General features: G+C 43.2%; 1 protein-coding gene across 3 annotated transcripts in view; it reads right to left on the bottom strand.

Annotated features, from left to right (window-relative positions):
* Positions 1–2,500: 2,500 nt before the first annotated feature.
* Positions 2,501–20,249, bottom strand: part of EPS8 (EGFR pathway substrate 8, signaling adaptor) — a 170,466-nt gene continuing 152,717 nt past the window's right edge. For all 3 annotated transcript variants that reach the window (XM_089527689.1, XM_089527688.1, XM_089527690.1), the window contains exons 18-21: positions 8,576–8,789; positions 6,634–6,814; positions 5,699–5,828; positions 2,501–4,275 (exon numbers count right to left, since the gene is read on the bottom strand). In XM_089527689.1, the coding sequence (XP_089383815.1) occupies positions 4,162–4,275; positions 5,699–5,828; positions 6,634–6,814; positions 8,576–8,789 (639 nt within the window). In that variant the 3' untranslated portion in view covers positions 2,501–4,161. The remainder of the gene's footprint in view (positions 4,276–5,698; positions 5,829–6,633; positions 6,815–8,575; positions 8,790–20,249) is intronic.

The raw sequence follows: 20,249 nt of genomic DNA, 5'->3' as shown, positions 1-20,249 counted from the left end.
ATCCCTCCGCGTATAAAAAAATCTGCCTATGCTCGAGCCCCATTGTTTCCAATGGGGCTCGTGTGCGGCGGCGCAGCGGCGCGCGAGGCGCAACGGGTGCGCGCACCCATTCAATTGAATGGGACGCGCCGCCCCTTCCGCCCCGCGCACGCCGGCGGCTTTGAGCACCTATGCTCAAAGCCGCCTATAAAAAGGCAGCGTATGAGGAGGCTCCACTGTACAACATTTAGACAGGAAAAAGAAATGAAATGGACAGATACATGACAGATGACACCTGGCTTGACAACAGTGCATGTAAAAGCAATCTAAGAGTCTTTACAGATCACAAGCTAAACAGGAGCCTAAAGTGTGATGTGGCTGCAAAAAAGCCAATGTGATTCTAGCTTGTGTCAATAGGTGTATAGCATCTAGATAGAGGGAAATACAGGCGGCCCTCTGTTCTTGTGCACTTGAGATCCACGGTTTTGAATATCCATGGGGAGGGGGCAACCACAGTTAATTTCAATAGGGTGTGCCCCGCAGTGCATGCGCTCGCAGGCACATGCCCCATTCAAGCCTATGGGGCTTGAATATCAGCGAGTCTCCATTTTTGCATGTGGGGTATATGTGCCCAGAATGAATCTCCTGCGAAAATGGAGGGCTGACTGTAATAGTATCATTCTATTTTGCTCTGGTCACATCTCAACTGGAACACTGTGTCCAATTCTGGGCACCACAATTCAAGATGATTGTTGACAAGCTGGAATGTGTTCATGTGTCCAGAGGAGGGTGACCAAAATGGTAAACGGTCTGGAAACCATGCCCAATGAGGGGTGGCTTGGGAGAGCTTGGCATTTTTAACCTGAAGAATAGAAGCCTAAGATGATAATCATGATAGCCTTGTTTAAAAATTTGACAGGATGCGATCCAATTGGGAGAGGTGGGAAGATATAAATAAACTGTATTGTTATATTGAAATGGAGCAAGCTTGTTTTCTGCTGCTTCAGAAATTAGGATACAGCGCAATGGACTCAAACGACAGGAAAATAGAATCCTAAACATTAGGAAGAACTTCCTAATAGTAAGAGCTGTTAGGTGAACAAGTTTAAAAGCACCAGTGGATCAGTGCAAGACCTGCTCCCTGTTCTTTCACCGTTTCAACTCCATAACACTGGTATTGCCCAAGAGCCCTTAGTGAAGAACTTTGTCAAAAGCTTTTAGAAGCCCAAGTAAACAATGTCCACCATATCATTCCTGTGTGTTTACTGACCCTTTCAAAGAACTCCAAAAGGTCATTGAGACAGGACTTACCTTTGCAGAAGTCATGCTGATGCCTTTTAAGCTGACCTTGTCCGGCTGTATCAAGGATAGACATAGTGTGACCCATGACCTGCATGTGATCTCTGGACCACACTTTTGTGCCCCCAGCACCCCTCATCAGTCCTCCACCCCCACCCCCACCCCAATTTATTTATTTTAAATTCAATGCAATTTTGGTGAGATTTTGGTGTAAAAGGTCCCCTAAACACATGAAAACATGCAGAAATACCCCATCCCCACAAGCACCACAGAATCTCATAGTACCCCCAATTGCTTCTGTTTTCTTCTGTAGCCCCTTTAAAAAATGCAACAGGTCATGATATCATTTTCTCTCGTCATTTTGAGAGAGACTACTGAAGAAAACAGATATTTGGATTTACCATAGGGCAGTCATTCCCAAACTTTTCTATGTGCCACATCTCTCGGAAATGTTTGTTTAATGTTTGCACTCACTAGAAAACCAGTAACACATTTGAAGATGAAGTCTAATTTCTAATTTTTAAACCACAAATTGAACCACATACAATACTGCAAGTGAACAGATTGAATTTAAAAACAACAACAACCACAAGCTTTTCACCCATGCATAAAATGCCATTCTAAGTTGAGCAATTAGATTCTAATTCAGAAAAAGGTGTAAACTGTTGTAAATTCTTTCCTTTTGATGAAATAAACTATGGGACTACTATCAATGCAACATAGCCACTTCTCAAAACCCAGGGCACCTGGTTGAATCATGATTCATGATTCAAGGACATAAACCACTCTTTGTTGCACCCCCTGAAATTACATCTTGTACCAACGTGGGGTGTGGGTACCCCAGGCTGGGAACCCCTGCTGTAGGGGTCAGGGGAGGGAGAACTGGTTCCTGACGCCCCTATGCTTGCCTACCCCTGCTCTATATGGCTCACAACTTAAATAATGCACTCCCTCAAGGTAAGTAGCTTGTACTTTCCTGGACCCCCTTTAAAAATCAGTGTTACACTGCTTCAGTCTTCTGGTATAGAGGCTGGCCTTAGGAGTGTGTGTGTATGTGTGTGTGTTTAGAAAAGCCATTCCTTGGGTTCATTAAGAGGTCTACCATTTGAATGTGGTGATTTACTTGCTTAGTATATGTTAGTCAAAACCTCTCTCTCTTATAACTATCTTCATTAGCCCCCCCCCCCCCCCCGGTTGAATATTCTGGTTAAGTTGCAGCTATTTCTCTTATATTTTTTAGTAGTGGAGACAAAAATAATTAATTTACCTACTCTGCAATCATTTTGGACAAAAGATATTCCAACACCTATTGTTCCTCTCTCTGCTTTTATCATGACAGATAAAGCAAAGCCATTTCATATACATCAAATAGTGTTTATTGCAGACTATTGGCTGAGTCATGTGAAAAAGGCACCATGAAAATTAATAAAACTAGATGATTAATTTCTTCTAAATGACATGATGGGCTTTTGATGCCTTTATATACAAGTGACAGAATAGAACATTTTGAATAGAGAAAATAAAAAAAGTCATGATGGATCCCCCCAATAATGTTTATTAGGATTTTGTTTTTGTTTTTACTATGCTTAGCTTGGCCATATTTTAAAAGATTTAATTTCAAAATGATCACTTCATTCTCTCAAATATATATTTTTAACATTTATAAATACCCTTACTGTCTGAACCTGCAAAAACTGGGCTATCCTTTCTATTTCACTGGTGACGTTAAAGCAGAAAACCAAAGGCAATACTCTTAAGAAATAATACTGTGAATAACCACATGGATAGCCCCCCCAAAGAAGGTCCAACTTCCCCCTTTTAAAAACTGATACTTGTGCTATTGCTTCCATTATTGGTGGCTTTATTGGTTTGTGCTTATTCCCAGTGGAACAGCAATAAAATTGGAATCCAGAATAAATTATTTTGCTATCTACATTTCCATTAAGAAATCATCTCTTGATGCTGTCCAAAGGATTTAATCTGTGCTCATGTTAAGATCAGGGTTGTGGATGATACCAAAACCACACGGCCTCCATTTTCTTGGCAATCAGGAACTTTTTAAATAAACCCGGATAACATTATGCTAAAAAATGGAACAGGAGAGTGGTGTCTAAACCCTTCCATGTCAGTGTGCTGGTGAATCAGCTTCAGATTTTAGTCTGAACACGAAAATTGCTCCCCTGGGCACTAAACCTTCTCTCTTATATAAGTTTAGCACTTTGGACAGGTCCTTTAAAGTTCATACACAAATTCAAGAGTGAATTCACCATACCATTGATATGGTACTCACTATACACCACTGGAAAGAGGCCATCACTGGGGAACAAAGCAATTGGGATGAAGAGACCCCTGGCCACAGTGAACTCCTTAGGATCCCCAAGGGCAGTGTGGTAAACATATGCTCAATGTCCCTTTCAAATCAATGGGACTACTCTGGCTGGATCCCACATGCCCTTTGGGTTCACAACCAGATAGAAGACTTCAATACGTTTTAAACCCGCCAGCTCAGTGTCGGTGAATGGTCAAAATCAGTGATGGGATTTCACTTACCCACTCACAAAGAAGAAAAGTGTGAACTGATGTTTTTTTTTTGCCCACCAGCCTCAGGAGGACTGGTTCAGAACCCCTGAAAAATTCTGCCTTAAATATACTTTTAAATCAAAGGGGGAAGAAGAGGGCAACAGTAGCTCTACCTCACCTCCCCTTTAATGTCCCAACTGCATGCTTTCTTTATGGCATCAAATTGTATCTACATAAATAATGACAACCAGCCAGACATTTCCCTTTCATAGCTTTCTAAAACAAAGTGCGATGGAACAATGCCAGAAACAATGGGATCTCTCTCTCTCTTTTTTTAACAATTACAAAACATAGAAAAGACATTTAATGACCACTGCTCTCATCAAAAGACTCCACTCCTGAGTCTGTTGCAGCTGCGCTGAGTTTCTCTTGCCGTCTTCGCATGATCTCTTGCAATTCTGAACTTCCACTGGTAGCCTGTGAAATCAGAAGAAAGACAGGGGGAGAGATTGTGACCCAACACCTTTCTTTTTCTGCACAAGCAGATCTTTCTGAGTTCAAACGTAAAATGACTGAATATAAAAATACTCAAAGCTAGGTTCCAGATCCTGTATGGCACAGCACTGTGTGATTGGCAGGAGGAACTATGCTATATCTATCATCTGAAATTCTCCTCCTCTCAGGCTTGCTGTTTAGCCAATGCAGACCTCCCTCCCACCCTCCACATTGCTGATGGAAAGGGGAGACCAGAGAAACATTTGGCTGTGTCCCATAGCTAGCAGCAACTTGATGACATAAGCTGTTGAGATCCACCAAGGTTTTCTGGAGTTATCAAGGGAAGATATCATCAAAGTTATAGCCTTTAATGTTATGAGCCTGGGTTTGGCTATTCTTTCCTCCTTCCCTCCTTTTCTCTCAGCTTGATCGTAAGAACTTTTTAAAAAATTCATGTCTGTTTTGGATTAGCTTCATATTTCCATGTATCTGATCCTGGACAAACCACTAAACCAGGAATGGGCAACTGTGGATGGCTAGAGGGCTTCATCACTGGAGACACTGGAGGGTTGCACCCCGCACTGCAACCACTTGCACACAAAAAATGGCCTCTAAATGTCATCTAGGGATCATGGATGCATTGTCACCTTGTTCTGAGCCTTTCCTGAATCTCTAGAGAGCATTCTGGGGGGTTTAAAAAATTAAACTAGGGTGTAGCATTACAGTTATATTATTTTTTAACCCTGGGAGCCTGAGGGCCAGAAAAACAGCCTGGGGGGGCGGCTGCATGTGACCCACAGGCTTCACTTTGCCCACTAAACTATGGTTAAAGGATGCAAGTTAACATCAGACCATAGTTTATGAAGATGGCTTGTTTTCAATCATCAAAGCTAAGACTTTCAAGGACAAATAAACTGCACTTAATATAAATGAGAAGGTTCTGATCTCCTTATGGCTGCATTATTGGAGAAGGGCCACTAGGTTTGTCTTGGCTTGTTCTTTTAATATTAATCTAGGGTTTAGTATTTACATCTAAATGTGAGCAGAATAATAGTACCCTGCTTTCAAGAATGCACTCACATTTGCATTGCATCATGCCTAGGTACAGAAACATCTGAGTTTCCTGAAACCTGTGTAGCAACTACCTTACAGAGCATGGAAAGTTACTTTTTAAAAGTAACACTTTGGGAATGTAATTTTATTCTCCTCTAATACAAAAAGTAGTAAGTTAGAGGTAGCACTGATACAAAAGTAGCTAGTTATGAAGTAATTGTGTTAGTTCTAACTCATTACTTGCAACATCTATTACTTCGCTCATTCCATGCTTTGTGAAAAGACATCAACAACTTTCTACAGATAAAGTATGGATAATTTATGCAGGGGGAAAAAAAGCCTCTGTACATACCTCCAGTGTAGCTTTCTGAACAGTAATTTGGCTGTAGACTCTAGCTCCTTCAGGACACACTGATTTTAACTCATCTTTGTTGAGAGAGAACAGCTGAGCACCAGTCAAAACACCAAGGCTGTTGACAGTCCTGTATGATTAGCAGTAATATATGAACAATAATTATTTTACAGTCATGTTTTATATTTTAAAAACCCACCATGCTAACTGTTAATAGCATGGTATAGCAGTCTGAATCTTGCATTAGGGCTGTTTGACTCTGGTTTAACTGTCATGGCTCAAATGCTATGAAATGCTGGGACTGTAGTTTTGTGAGATATTTTGCCTTCTCGGCCAGAGAGCTTTGGTGCGACAACAAACTATAAATCTCAGGTTTCCATAGGAGGGAGTGATGACAGTTAAAGCACTGTCAAACTCCATTAATTCTGCAATGTGGGATGCAAATGCCACTAACAAATGAATAACTAACTCCATTTAAATGCAGCTATTGAAAAGGTTCCTCTGTAAGGTATGGGGACTCTATTTTAACACTGGCTGTGAACAGATCTACCCAAGAAGGGAAACATATTTTTTCCCAGGGCATTCCTGCTTTTGCCCAATGGAACATGATCTGTGCCCTATCCTCCTCAGACTCATTAGCACTGAGCAATGGTTCAGTGGTTTCCTTTAAACTAGGATCCAGCGCAGGGAGGGTTCACTTTTGACAATATTTCTCCCAACTTCGACACCCAGTACCTCAAGAAGGCAGGGAAGGCGGAAGTCAAGTAAGTTCTCCCACTCAAAATTGTTGTAAAAGACCTTGGTTTCAGAGCCAAGGGTTTTGCTGTCAGGTCTTATGGCCAGGGGTGATGGTGGAGAGGTAGTTTTCACAGTTGCTAGGCAGACAGCAGGCCTTTAGCATGAACTAGAGAAAAAGGTTGCTCTAAAAGACTCACACTGAGTTGAATCCTTTGGCCTGTAGCCACATTTTCACATCTTCTGGAGAGGAATCATAGTTGATGTTGACTACTGGGGCGTTAGAGCGTGGCACATGGAATTTCTTTTGGGCAGCACTCCGGCCAATGGTGAGCCGGTGAATGAGTTCATCCTGGACTTCTTCCATCTGAGATTTCCTTCCTAAAGAAAGAAAGAAAGAAAGAAAGAAAGAAAGAAAGGATTGCTTTTCAAGATTTATAAAGAAGTGACTGAGCCCTCTTTCCAGTATCACTGCCCCAGTGCAAGGTCCATTGTGTTGCCCCTTGCACACTTTCAGAGGCACAGTGAAGAGGGTATGGTTTTTGTTGCATGGATGATTTCACAAGCCTTGTGCAACTATTACACAAACATATGTGCAACAGTGTAACCCAGTCTAAATGTAATAGCAGGGATTTCCATGTTGCTGATATGTTGAATTTAGGTCTTTAATTGCCTTCTCTGCAGAGTAATCCTACCATCAGGTGGTCTTGGGTGAATCACACACTCTCAGCCCCTGAAAACTCTGTGATAGGGTTGCTATAAGTTGGAAACAACCTGAAGGCACACAACAACAACTGTCTTATCAGGACAGTTATGAGGGGTGTTAACTGACTAGGAAAATAGAACAAGTGAGATATGTCACCTGGAGTCCCTGCACTGGGAGGAAAGCAGGATGATGATGATGATGATGATGATGATGATAATAATAATAATAATAATAATGTGGAATTCAATGGTAGAAGCAGGGCCACCCAAGACAAGTGGCAGCCTAAAATGGAGCATCCAACCAAGGCAAGGTATGTAGCGGAATTTGGAAGAGTTAAGTAAGAGTCATGTGTCATGAATATGTCTTTAACACATTGCTGTTTATCGTTTTTTAAAAAAATATTTTCACAAAATGCAATCAAAAACAGAAAAAGCCCCACCCCCATTCATTGCACAATTTATTTGATTTGATTCCTGCTTTTCTTCCAATAAGGGAGCCAAAGCAGCTCTTTAAATAAGTCCTTAAAGTAACAATATTTTTGGATGTTGTAGTCTTTCCTCCAAAAATAATCTGTTACAGATAATGTTTTTATTATTCACACATGCTACTTTTAAGCTCTGGGACATAAAGCTAACTAAATTATTTTGATACTTAAGGCAAAAAATCCCATAGGCATCTCTTCTGCACCCCAATAATAAAAAAGATATATATATATATATATATATATATATATTAACAAACTGGATAAAGAAGATTTGTCTGCCTTTGCGTGACTGCCTAAATCTCTTGCTTTAGGCAATTGCTTCATTCTGTTCGACATGAGCTGAATGCTTTAGTGACAATAAGCTCAACACAAGAGGAGCATAAGAAGCTGTCTTATACTGAGTCAGATCATTAGTCCATCTAGCTCAGTACTGTCCAGTTAGGTCAATCCTTTCTCATTTTACCTAGGAATACTAGGGATTAAACGTGGGACATTCTGCATACAAAACATTTTGCTTCCAAAACCATTCCTCTACAGCCCTTCATTGCCTCTCCTGACAGTTGGAGGCCCTGCCTAATCCCTCCTGGAACTGGTAAAATTTTAAACCAGGGGCAGTGTGGTGTTCCAAATGTTGTTGGATTACAGATCCCAGCACTCCTAGCCAGCACAAGCAATGGTGACAGATGCTGGGAGATGTAATCTAGCAACATCTGGAGGGTTGCAAGATTTGCATTCCTGTTTTAAGCAGAGATTGGGGACAGATCTCGAGGTGGTTTGTTCCGAGACCAAAAGGGCTAGAAACCTGGCTCTCTTTTTTTAAAGCTGAAAGTGAAAAATTTGCTGTGTGTCCAGAATACACTTCATAAATGTTAAAGAAAGTAACTCTCCTTTTAACTCACATGATTTTCTTATCTTACACAAACAACCAAGCACAAAAGACAGAGACACTCACGATCTACAGGAGGTGGTTTTTGCCTTTGTGCATCTCTCCCACCATCACTTGACGTGCTGCTCTGGCGGCTGATGGCTACAGGTACCTTTGGCACAGGAACAGGGACAGGTGCTGGAATGCTGGGAGGGAGAGGAACGGGAATCGGTGTCTGAGGTGGCGATGGAGCAACAGGTGTTGGGTCAGGTTGCTTTGGAACAAAGTCTGTCCTTTGCTTCTGCAGGTATGAAAAGAAATTGTTTTAATTTTGGACAAAGATGGAAAAAAAATCTTCCAGGGTTTTGGGGAAAAAATTAAGCCCTCTACAAGAAAAAAAATCACACACTGAATCAGTGAGGCATGCCAAAGAGGCATGACAAGGTAACACATATACTCCCACATATTGGAGGGTTGGGAAAAAACAAAACAAAAGAAGCTGGAATTTACCAGCATAGTTGTGAATGCATAGCCAATAATTATACATCCATAACTCATTTGTATTTATGGTCCCTACATATTCATTATCATGGCACTATGGACACAATTCTAAAAGTCCCCTGATCCTTTTTTTACCAAGCAACGGTCACTGCGAGTTATGGAGGCTGCTCTCCTATCAACTGGCGTGCAGTGTACTGATGTTTCCATCCTTCTGCCAGCAATCTCTAATGAGAGACTGAGAGGTGGAGTTAGGGCAGAGATCATGCTTCTGATTGTTGCCCCAGAGTTCACTGGAGGGAGGGAAAAATCTGCAAAAGTCACCCAATGGGTACTTGGTATCTGCTATGATTTGGTTCCAGGACACATTCACCCACCTGTGGATAACAAGATCCATGGATGCTCAAGTCCCATGAAATAAAATGGATATCAGAATGATGTCCCTTATATAAAATAGTAAAATCAAGGTTTGCTTTTGGGAATTTTTTAAAAAATATTTTAAAGTCATGGATGCTTGAATTCATGGAAGCAGAATCCATGGATATGGAGGGCCAACTGGATGTTTAGAAATAAAAAAACCTTGGTGTGTCTCTCAGTGTGTCTTTGGTGTGTTACAGGCCGCCCCTTTGGGGCGGCCTGTAGGCGCTTCTCTCCCTGCCGGATTGGGGCCTCATCTGCCAGAACTGCAGCTTCTGGGGCCCCGATCCACCGCTTTCCAGGCCGTGGGGAAGCGGCAAAAGGCCGCTTCCCCGCGGCCTGGAAAGGGGTGTCCTTGGGGCTTAAAGCCCCAAGGACACCCGGTGGCAGGGGGGAGGAGGAGACTTTCTTCCTTGCGTCGCTGGCGCAGCTGTCTAAAGGCTCCACCAGCGATGCAAATCACTGAAGGAGCTCTGTTTTGGAGCTCCTTTGTGCACCGCGAAAAGGGTGCTCTAGGTACCCTCATGCGGCACAAAGGCGGCACGTTCATGACGTCGTAATGGCGGCCCCCGTGTGGAACGGGCGCCGCCATTTTGTACGGACTTGATCCGTACTAGGGTTAGGGGCGTCCGGAAGGGACGCCCCTTTCTAACCCTAGTACGGACCCAATCCGTACTATTACGCCCATGTGGAACGGGCCTTAGGCTCTCACTGTCCTTTCACACAAAAGTCCACTCTTGAATTCTCTTTTAGGTTTTCTGAATTGGTGCAACCCAAGTAAAATCTCATCAATCAATTTTAGTAACTTAATTAATGGTTTTGGTCTAATTAATCTTTAGATCTGGGTGGAATATCGTGCTGCTGTTGTTGGAAGTCCAACCGTCTTGGTGTTCTACTGAAGATCATGGGATCTATCAAGTTGATCCTGATTTATCTTATGTCAATGTCTTTATAGCCCAATTTGTTTGGCTTAAATCTAACGAAGGTTAAAAAATAAAATAAATAAATGGTTTATTTATATACCGCCCTTCCAAAGATCAGGGCGGTTAACAAGAGATAAAAATACATAAAAATATCAAATATACAAAGTTAAAATACAATAAACACAAATAAAAAAAACAATAACAAATAACAAATAACAAATGCCCCTAGGTTAGGTACCCATTGTCTGTGCGGTCGTATGGCGGGGGGGGGCTTATAAGGGCTAGTCGGGGAATGCGATGCCAAACAGGTGGGTCTTCAACTCCCGCTTGAACTGGGCCAGGGAGGTGACTGAGCGGAGCTCTAAGGGCAGCGTGTTCCAAAGGGCCGGGGCGGCGATGGAAAAAGACCTCCTAGAAGTGGAGGATAGCCTCGCCCCGGGAACCCTAAGGAGTTGCTGCCCAGATGTTCTGAGGGTGCGAGGCGGAATGTATGGGGAGAGGCGGTCCTTCAGGTAACCTGGGCCCAAGCCATTTAGGACTTTATAGGTCATTACCAGCACCTTGTATTGCGCCCGGAAGCAAATGGGCAGCCAATGGAGGTTTTTTAGAACCGGTGTTATATGGCTGGCCCTGGACGTGCCAGTGACCAGCCTTGCAGCCATGTTCTGCACCAGTTGAAGCTTCCGGGTTAGGTACAAGGGCTGTCCCATGTAGAGTCCATTGCAGAAATCCAATCTCGAGGTTACCAGGGCATGTACCACAGTTTCAAGGTCCCTCTGGGTCAGGTATGGGCGCAGCTGGCGAAGCAGCCGAAGCTGATGACAGGTGCTCTTGACCGTCGCATTCACCTGAGCAGTCAGGTGAAGGGACGAGTCAAGAAGCACCCCCAAACTGCGCACGGAGTCCTTCACAGGGAGCGTGACCCCGTTCAGGACAGGTGGAACCACCGCCATTCCTGGACCAGGGGAACCTATCACGAGTACCTCCGTTTTCTCTGGATTCAGCTTTAGTCGGTTTTCCCTCATCCAGCCCATTACTGACTCCAAACAGGCCACGAGAGGAGAGACGCCATCCTCGGTCACTGCATCAGTCGGAGACATAGAGAAAATGATCTGGGTGTCATCAGCGTACTGATAACCCCGCGCCCCATGTCTCCGGATGATCTCTCCCAGCGGTTTCATGTAAATGTTAAATAGCATGGGAGACAGAATGGCCCCTTGAGGGACCCCAGTTTTAAGGGGCCTCTCGTCGGAGCACACGTCTCCCAGCTGCACCATCTGGGACCTCCCAGAGAGGTAGGACCGGAACCACTGGAGCACAGTGCCCCCGATCCCCACCTCTGCCAGGCGTCCCAGAAGGATACCATGGTCTATGGTATCGAAAGCCGCTGAGATGTCCAAGAGCACCAACAGGGACACGCTTCCCCTGTCGATGCCCAGACGGAGATCATCGACCAAGGCGACCATGGCCGTCTCAACCCCATGACCAGCCCGAAAGCCAGTTTGAAATGGGTCCAGATAATCCGTTTCATCCAAGACCCCCTGAAGCTGGATTGCAACCGCCCTCTCGATCACCTTCCCTAAAAATGGCAGCAGTGAAACAGGCCGATAATTATTATACACCAGGGGGTCGAGGGAGGGCTTTTTTAACAAAGGTTTTACCACGGCCAATTTGAGAACAGATGGAAATTGCCCTTCCCTCAAAGATGTATTAATTATCCGGTGCAACAATGAGGTTACAACCGGTCCCCCCTGGGCTGCTAACCACGAGGGACAGGGATCGAGAGAGCAGGTTGTCTTCCGAACGCTTCCGAGGATCTTGTCCACATCCTCGGTATTAACCGACTCGAACTGATCCAGCTTAACTAAGTCCACGGAGGCCCTGGACGCCTCTACGTTAGGTTCTGCCTGAATGTCGGCGTTAAGACCTTCGCTTATACGAGAAGTTTTATCCACGAAAAAGTCGTTAAATAAGTCACAGCAGGCCTTAGAAGGTTCCAGGATCTGGTTCAGGGTGGGAGGGAGCTGAGTTAGCTCCCTGACTACCCTGAACAACTCTGCTGGACGCGACTCCGCGGACGCGATACGAGCACCATAGAACGAATTCTTTGCTGCTCGTATCGCCTCTCCATAGTCCTCTAACCGTTGGGCTAGGAGAGTCTTGTCGTGTGAGCGAAGGTGTTTCCGCCAACGGTACTCTAGCCGTCGCAGCTCCCGCTTCCTTGCCCGGAGATCTTCCGTATACCAAGGCTTACGTTTGGAAGCGGGTCTGAGAGGGCGCTTGGGAGCGATACTGTGTATAGCCCTCGAGAGACCGGTATTCCAGATACCAGTCAGGGCATCAACAGAATCGCCGTCGCTTCCAACCATGTACCCCTCTAGGGCTTCCTGGAACCGGGCAGGTTCCATTAGCCTTCGAGGGTGGACCATCCTAACAGGTCCACCACCCCCGGGAGGGATCTGGGTAGAGACCTTGATTTTCACCTCAACCAGGAAATGATCCGTCCATGGCAAGGGGGAAATATCAAATATTTCCGCCCACGGATTTTCCACATCAGAACAGAAAACTAAATCGAGGGTATTACCCGCGCAATGCGTGGGACCCTGGATTAGCTGGGACAGGCCCATGGCAGCCATGGTATCCATGAATTCACGAGCCGCACCGGATGGAACATAGCTGGCCGTGAGTGAGATGTTGAAGTCACCCAGGACAAGTAGCCTGGGCGTCTCCAACATCAGCTCAGCGACCAGCTGTGTCAGCTCGTTAAGGGAGTCCGTTAGCGCACGGGGTGGCCGATACACCAACAGAATCCCTAGACTGTCCCTAGCTTTAAGGGTCAGGTAAATACACTCAATATAGGATGTCTGTCTAATGTGGTTCCTAGTGAGGGACACGGTGTTCCTATGTATCAAGGCCACACACCCCCCCCGCCCACCTAACCTGGGCTGGTCCTTCACCGAGAACCCGGCAGGCAGGGCCTGAGCCCACACTGCATCCCCTTCAGGCCCCAACCAGGTCTCGGTAATGCAAGCCAGATCACAACGACGGTCCTCCAACAGGTCGTGGAGGATGTGGGTCTTGTTGTTAATTGATCTGGCGTTGCACAGGAGCAGCGACAGGGTTTGTGGCACGGTTGGAGCGACCCTCAGGTTCCTTAGGTTGGGAGGGGTTCATGTCATCACCCTCAGTTGCATCCTTTAATATTAGACAGTTTGCTATAAGAAACAAAGTGTGGAGCAGGCTTTTAGAAGTGCAACAGATTTTATGGCCAGTCCCCACAAAACTTTTAACACACAGCATTTTTGCACAACGTTGTATATGAGAGAATTACCTCTGAGAGTTCTCCCAGTAATTGCTATGAGAAAAGTGAAGTAAATCAAAGCAAATTAGGCAGGTAAAACAACACTGGACCTTCAAGCATAAATTGGAAGCCCTCCAAAAATTAAGTGGCATTCAGTGGCTCCTGACAATGGCACTAGCTTGCCAATTTTTCTATAACAGCATTCTTACAATCACTCGTGGCCACCAAGGTGAAGACATGAAATAGAACAAACCATGGCACAGGATGCAATTAGACAATACATTATATTGTGTCCTAATATAATAAAATATATCATGTTACCTAACTAATTACATGAGGCAATACACCATCTTTTCTTCCCTGTCAAATACCATTAATATGGCTGAGATATGCACAAAAGTACTAATGGACACCATCAGGGCTAGAAACCTATTACAAATAGAAATCTTTGGTTTTGAACCAGAATTCTTCAAGTGGTTTGTACGGGATTTTGCAAGGCATATTTTCAGTCCCTCTTCTGGAATGGAGACTGAGCTTAATGCCCAACTTAGAAACAAAATTAATATAACTGATTGGGAGGGTGGGGATGGGGAAGAGGCATAGGGCACGTCTGCTCCTTCTTTTCCCCACCTCCCATGCCTTTAACTGGCTTCCCAAAGGGAATGCGGGGGAAGAGGAGGTATAGGTGTTTGTCAGCTCTTCCTCTTTCCCCACCCTCCTGTGCCCACAGAGAGAGCTCTGTATGCCAAAAAGGGCACGCGTGCCATAGGTTCTCCACCACTGGTCTAAGGGATACCAGTGAGCACCAGTATGGCATAGTGGTTTCAATGTTGGACTATGATCTAGAGATCAGGGTTCAATTCCCAGCTCTACCATGAAACCCAGTTGGTGACCTTGGCCAAGTTACATGCTCTCAGCCTCAGGGGGAAGGCAATGGCAAAAGATCCTCCTCTGAACAAATCTTGCCAAGAAAATCCCATGACTTAGGATCACCATAAATTGGAAATGACTTCAAGGCACACAACACATGCGCGTGTGCATGCACGCGCGCACACACACACACACCAGCTTCTTAATATATCACCACAAATATGAATAGCTAAAGCAAAGTTCACCCAGTCTCCATACCCACTATGGGTCACACCAACACTTCCTTAAGGAACTGGCTCTGGTTTGCTCAGAATGGTGGCATGTTTCTGCTGCAGCAAAGCTTGTGAGCCCCCTCTTTGTTTTTAAAGAATACTCATGGTCCCTGGAAGCTTTGGGTGTGTGGTTCTCTGAGAAATGCTCCAGGGTCTGCAAGAATGGCCTTGTAGCTTAATATGGAGTGTGGCTAGTGTGATTCCTACACAGTGACAGGGCCTTCTCAGTGGTGGGTGCTATAAACAGAGATTAGCCAGATTCTCTCCCTTGCTCACTCTGAATAGATAGTAATGGGTCCAACATTTAACAACCAACCTGCTCTTTTTATGACATTCTTGGTTATGTTTTTACTGCTTTTGGTTGACTACTGACTCTCTTTTAGTGAAGTACTATGTACACAATTGTCGTTTGTTTAATATAAACCTCTTTGGTTATTTTTAACAGGAAAATGGCATATAAATAATGGATTAAACAAATAACTATAGATTTCCCAGGTTAGATAAATGGAGAAGGGATGTAGAGGTATAGATCTCTTTCTTCCTAGCCCTATTCAATGTCACTGCCAAAAGGTCACTTTTTTGGCCCGTATCCTCCAACTAGCATGGCCAACAGACAATGTTGTGTGGTGGATTCTGGAAGCTACAGTCCAAAAATGTAAAATTTCCAAAGTCTGTTTTCCCTGAATGAAAGAAACCTCTGACCCTACATTCCTTGTTTTGCCCAGTACAAGTGGATTTACTGCTTCATTTTTCTCCATGCAACCTTTCTATCTCAAAATTGTGTGGACAAAACGCACAAAGAAAAATCCCCATGTGAACTTGGGTACAGTTCTGCATGCTACTATTTTGTTTTCAAAAGCAGAGTCACTTCCTTTGGATAAATCCTTTTATCCTGGGGGGGGGGGGGGAGGAAAGGGAACTCAATGCACTCACGACTGAATTGCACTTCCACTAAAAAGAGAAACAAAGCTATCCGTTTATAGCTAGAATGCTACTGTAAGGATTATTGGCAAAGACTTAATGGCAATTCTGGCAAGCACAGAAGGAGCACCTGCCCATGTGGATTCCCTCACTGTAACATATTTCCCAGGCAGTGGAGAAAAAAAAAAGGTTTGGGAAAGGGAAAGAGGGCACTTGGCAGGAGATACTTGTGTTGGACCTGCTGATGCTGGCAGCTGATCTGGGCCTGAGAAATGTGTGTGAAAGAGAAGCTGTGCTCCCACAGAGAGCCATTTGCTGCAAATTGCTAAATAAAGACACTTGGGGGAAGGTTTTCTGGTAGAGTCCAAAGAATGTGCAGGGCCCCAGAGACCAGGAAGCCAAATTTGGCAAAGAATCCTTGTTGTCAACTGCTGTCAAGTCAACTTAGACTTATGGTGACCCTATCAATGAGAGACCTCCAAGTCACCCTATCATCAAAAGCCTTGCTCAGGTCTTGGAAACTTAGACAGTAGCTTCCTTGACGGAATCTATCCATATGCGGTCTTCCTCTATTTCCTTCTACCTTTCCAAGCATTATTGTCTTTTCTAGTGACTCTGTCTTCTCATGATATAGCCAAAGTACATCAGTTTCAATTTAGTCATTGTGGCTTCTAGGGAAAGATCAGGTTTGATTTGCTCTAGGACCAATGTATTTGTTTTTTGTTTTTTTGTTTTTTGTTTTTTTTGCAGTCCACGGTAACCGTAGAACTCTTCTCCAAAACCACATTTCAAATGTTTGTTTGTCAGCGTTAATGGCCAAGGTCCTTTGGCAAAAGGAATGATAATAATTATCTTAGTAATTTTAAAACTCATTTAAGCAGTGTGAGTACTGAAGAGCCAAAATGGAACATGCTGAACTATATGAGGGAAAGGATGGACAAAATCAGACTGTTTCCACTGTTTCCCACTTTTAAGTAAGTTTGCTCATCTTTGTTCTGTCCCATTTCCATGTTAATCTGCATGGAAATAAAAATGTGTACAAAATCCATATTTAAATATACCTTTGTGGGTGTATTCCTTCTTTGTGTGGGCCAGATAGCCTTCTCTAAACTTAGATAAGAGCAAGACTGAACTGGAACTTTCTGGAAGGATTAGGAGACATCACCTGACCCACTCTTTTACTGTAAGAGCTCCCCTGATTGATTTCTTGGGAACTCTTAGTTTTGGCTACAACCAGTAGGCAGCAAGTGACATACAAAATGACCCAGATGTGACCAGTTAAAGACTCTTAGCAAACTCAAATCCTGGCATGATTCCACTACTCATATTGTTTCTTACCGTTGCTTGGATGCTACATAAACCCACAAGAGTGTATCATGATGACACCCTTCTCTTGTTCTGCTAATATGAACCAGAATTGTATGGCTCATTTTATTTTATTTATTACACTTATGTTCTGCCTTTCTACAAAAACATGATCCAGACTGATAAATATTGACCAACAAAGAATTCCAGTCCTGCTTCCCTTTTTCTAGGATAAGGGCATTACCAGATTGCTTGGAGATGTGTGGTATTTCAAGAAGGAACATAACACAGATTCTCTTTTCTTCCTTCCCCCATCTGTGGAGAGGGTTTGGAGTGAAGATAAGAACTAGGGCACAAGATACTACTGTGATGCTGGCACTTCCCCTCTGACCATCTTGTGTTCATGGGGACAGGAGGAACTGAGGTCTTACCCTGCTGGTCTCTGGCTGGTTGGAACTTAGTGTTCTGTAGCTTGGGTAATCTTCCACCATAGAGAAGACAGATTGAGAGGCAACGGGAGATGGAGCTGTATTTGCTCTATTCTGCGTTAAAAACTTTGCACTTTTTCTCAAAACAAAATCTTCCTAGCTTTTCAATGCACCTCTGTTGGGGCTTCAATGTGATCTGCCAGGTAGGTTCTTCCTAGACCCAGATATGCTTTTTGTCGGAGATAGAACCATTTCAGCAATTCCATTCTTTGGCTTCAGAAACCTACCTTATTTAAATACATGTTTAGTTTGTTTCAGAATAACTAACCCATTTTTAAAATGTCGACAATAGAAAGAATAAGAAAGAAGGATATTGAGAAGCTGGGACTGTCCAGAGAAGGGGGACCAAGATGATCAAAGGTCTGGAAACCAAACCTACAACAAATGATGAGAGGGTTGGGTATGTTTCGCTTGGAAAAGAGAAGACTGAGAGGTGACGTGATAGAAATTCTCAAATATCTGAACGGTTGACCTGTAGAAGATGGAGCCAGCTTGTTTTCACCTGCTCTAGAGACTGGAATGAGAGCCAGTGGATTCAAACTACTGTTAAAAAAAAAAGAGATTCCAACTAAGCATTAGGAATCAATAGTGGAATCAACTGTCTCAGAGGGTGGTGGACTCTCCATCTTTGGAGGTGTTTAAAAAGAAGTTGGATGGGCATCTTTCAGGAGTGCTGTAATTGAATATTCCTGCATAGAAGGGGTTGAGTAGATGGCCACTTCTTTTCCTAATAAGCCATCCAGAGCCAATGCAAAGTGTAAGAGAAACCTGAGTATAGTCTCATAAATATGACCATAATTAGACAAATCTCAAGAAAGACAGAAGTATCAACACAGCAAAAAAACACAGCAAAGTGTTGTGCATGCATCACTTCACTCAGTTCAAACACTGCAAACTAAGCAAGGAAAAGTCAGGGCTACTGTTTGTTGCAGTTTAGCATAAAGGTCCTTGACCCAATTCTCAAATCATACTTACGCATGCATCCTGATTGCCCTTTCTGTGGGCTAAATCCAATTGCTAATCCCAACTAGAGCAGAATCATTGAGTCCAATGCAGAATGCAAGTCAACACTGATACAGGTCCTGATGATTCACTATCTAGTTTGGTACCTACTCTAGCGGAGGCTGGATTTAGCCTTTTGTTTTCAGTAGAAGTCTGCTCTTTTTTAACCCAACATGTGGTCATAGGAATCATTTGAATTTCCTGGTTTTTTAAAATCCCAATCCTACCCGTCCACAAAAAACAAAACAAAAACAAACAAACAAACAACAAAAACAACAACCCTATCACACTCATGTAGAGCTTAATTCTACTGGAAGCCCAGCTGGTTTCAGTGCTGAGTGTAGAGAGATATAGAATGAGAGCTAGAATTGCTGGAAGTGGAAGAGACACTTGTCTCTATGGTGAATTGGGAGAAGTAAAATAACTTATTTTGTTGCCTGTCTTGTTTATTTCACTATGCTCAGTGTGGTCTGTGTGACTGCAAAGAGGTAACCTCTTATCTTCTCTCCTTCTCTACTGTAGGTTAAAAGTTGTTTATGACTCTTTGTTCTCCTCTTCTTCCTGTCCTGAGTCTGAGAAGATGAACCACAAGGATGCGTTGTCTTCTTATATTGCCACTTTATTGTTACAAAATCAAACTAGTATCTAAGAAAATAGGCAATCACTAGAAAATTCTATACTTTGTTACAAGAGTCCCTAAAGCTGACTCTTATCAGTGAAAGTAAGAAGAAAAAGTATCCTTGTAGCAGAGCTTCATGGTTTGTCCTCTCAGACTCAGGGCAGGAAGAAGAGAATAACAGGGTTCCCTACTATCCCTGGTTTAAGGTATCACAGGGGCTCTTGGAATATAACCCCTGCAGATACAGAGGTTGTACTGTAGATGTTAAAATTCTGGTATGAGATCAGGGTCAACGTATGTGTCTGTATTTTATTTTACTGAACTTTTACTTGTTTGTGTTTTCAATAGCAGAAATTAATGTACTTCATGACAACACACCAGTCAATTAGAAGATCTATGCCAAAGCTTTGAAGCCAAAAATATTTTTCAATAGCACACAAGGGCTACATACAAAGTATGAGAAATATTTGGGGCATTTAAAGCCTTATAAGTATCTTCTCTAAGAATTCCAAACTAGAAAATTATCATTGCACACACATGCAAAAATCAATGGAAGTTACAGTTCACACTTTCTGAGGGAATCAGGGTGGATGAGAAACACCCTACCTTAAATAACTCAAATTCCCTCTTTGGCATCAACAGCTGTTAATGTATGACAAGTATTCAAAATTAAAACAAATGTAAAAGCAGAAATTATACAATGGCAGTGATAGTAGTGAAAGGGATAGTGGGAAACCACAGAATCCCTCCAAACTAAAAACAAACACTATAAAGACTCTGCTCTGTGTTGCAGGGAAGGATCAGTTCAGCTTGCTTTTTACAAAACAGTGAATCTATTCTGCATTTGCATAATTATCTACTGTGCCCTGAATCCAGAGCTTTGAAAATTACTGTTAAAATAATTAGCTACAGCTTCAATTCCAAAGTGCCCCCCAAAATCAGTTATGTACCTTTATAGTTACAGATTTTTAAAAGGCAACTCTTTATCTTCATGTTGTTCAAAAGAAACTAAAATAATATTCGGTGTTACTTTAAAAAACACACATCAGAATGCCACAAGGTACAAAACATGCCTAAGCTGCCAATGGTACAATACACACCTAAGTAGTGAAGTTACACCCTTCTGTATCTATCAAAAGGAACTA

This window comes from Sceloporus occidentalis, unplaced genomic scaffold (assembly GCF_023333645.1).
Source record: "Sceloporus occidentalis isolate IW3139 unplaced genomic scaffold, rSceOcc1.0.p SCAF_5, whole genome shotgun sequence".
NCBI classification, from domain to species: domain Eukaryota; kingdom Metazoa; phylum Chordata; class Lepidosauria; order Squamata; family Phrynosomatidae; genus Sceloporus; species Sceloporus occidentalis.
Note: the sequence above shows the minus strand (reverse complement) of the source record. Positions and strands in the feature narration are given on the sequence as shown.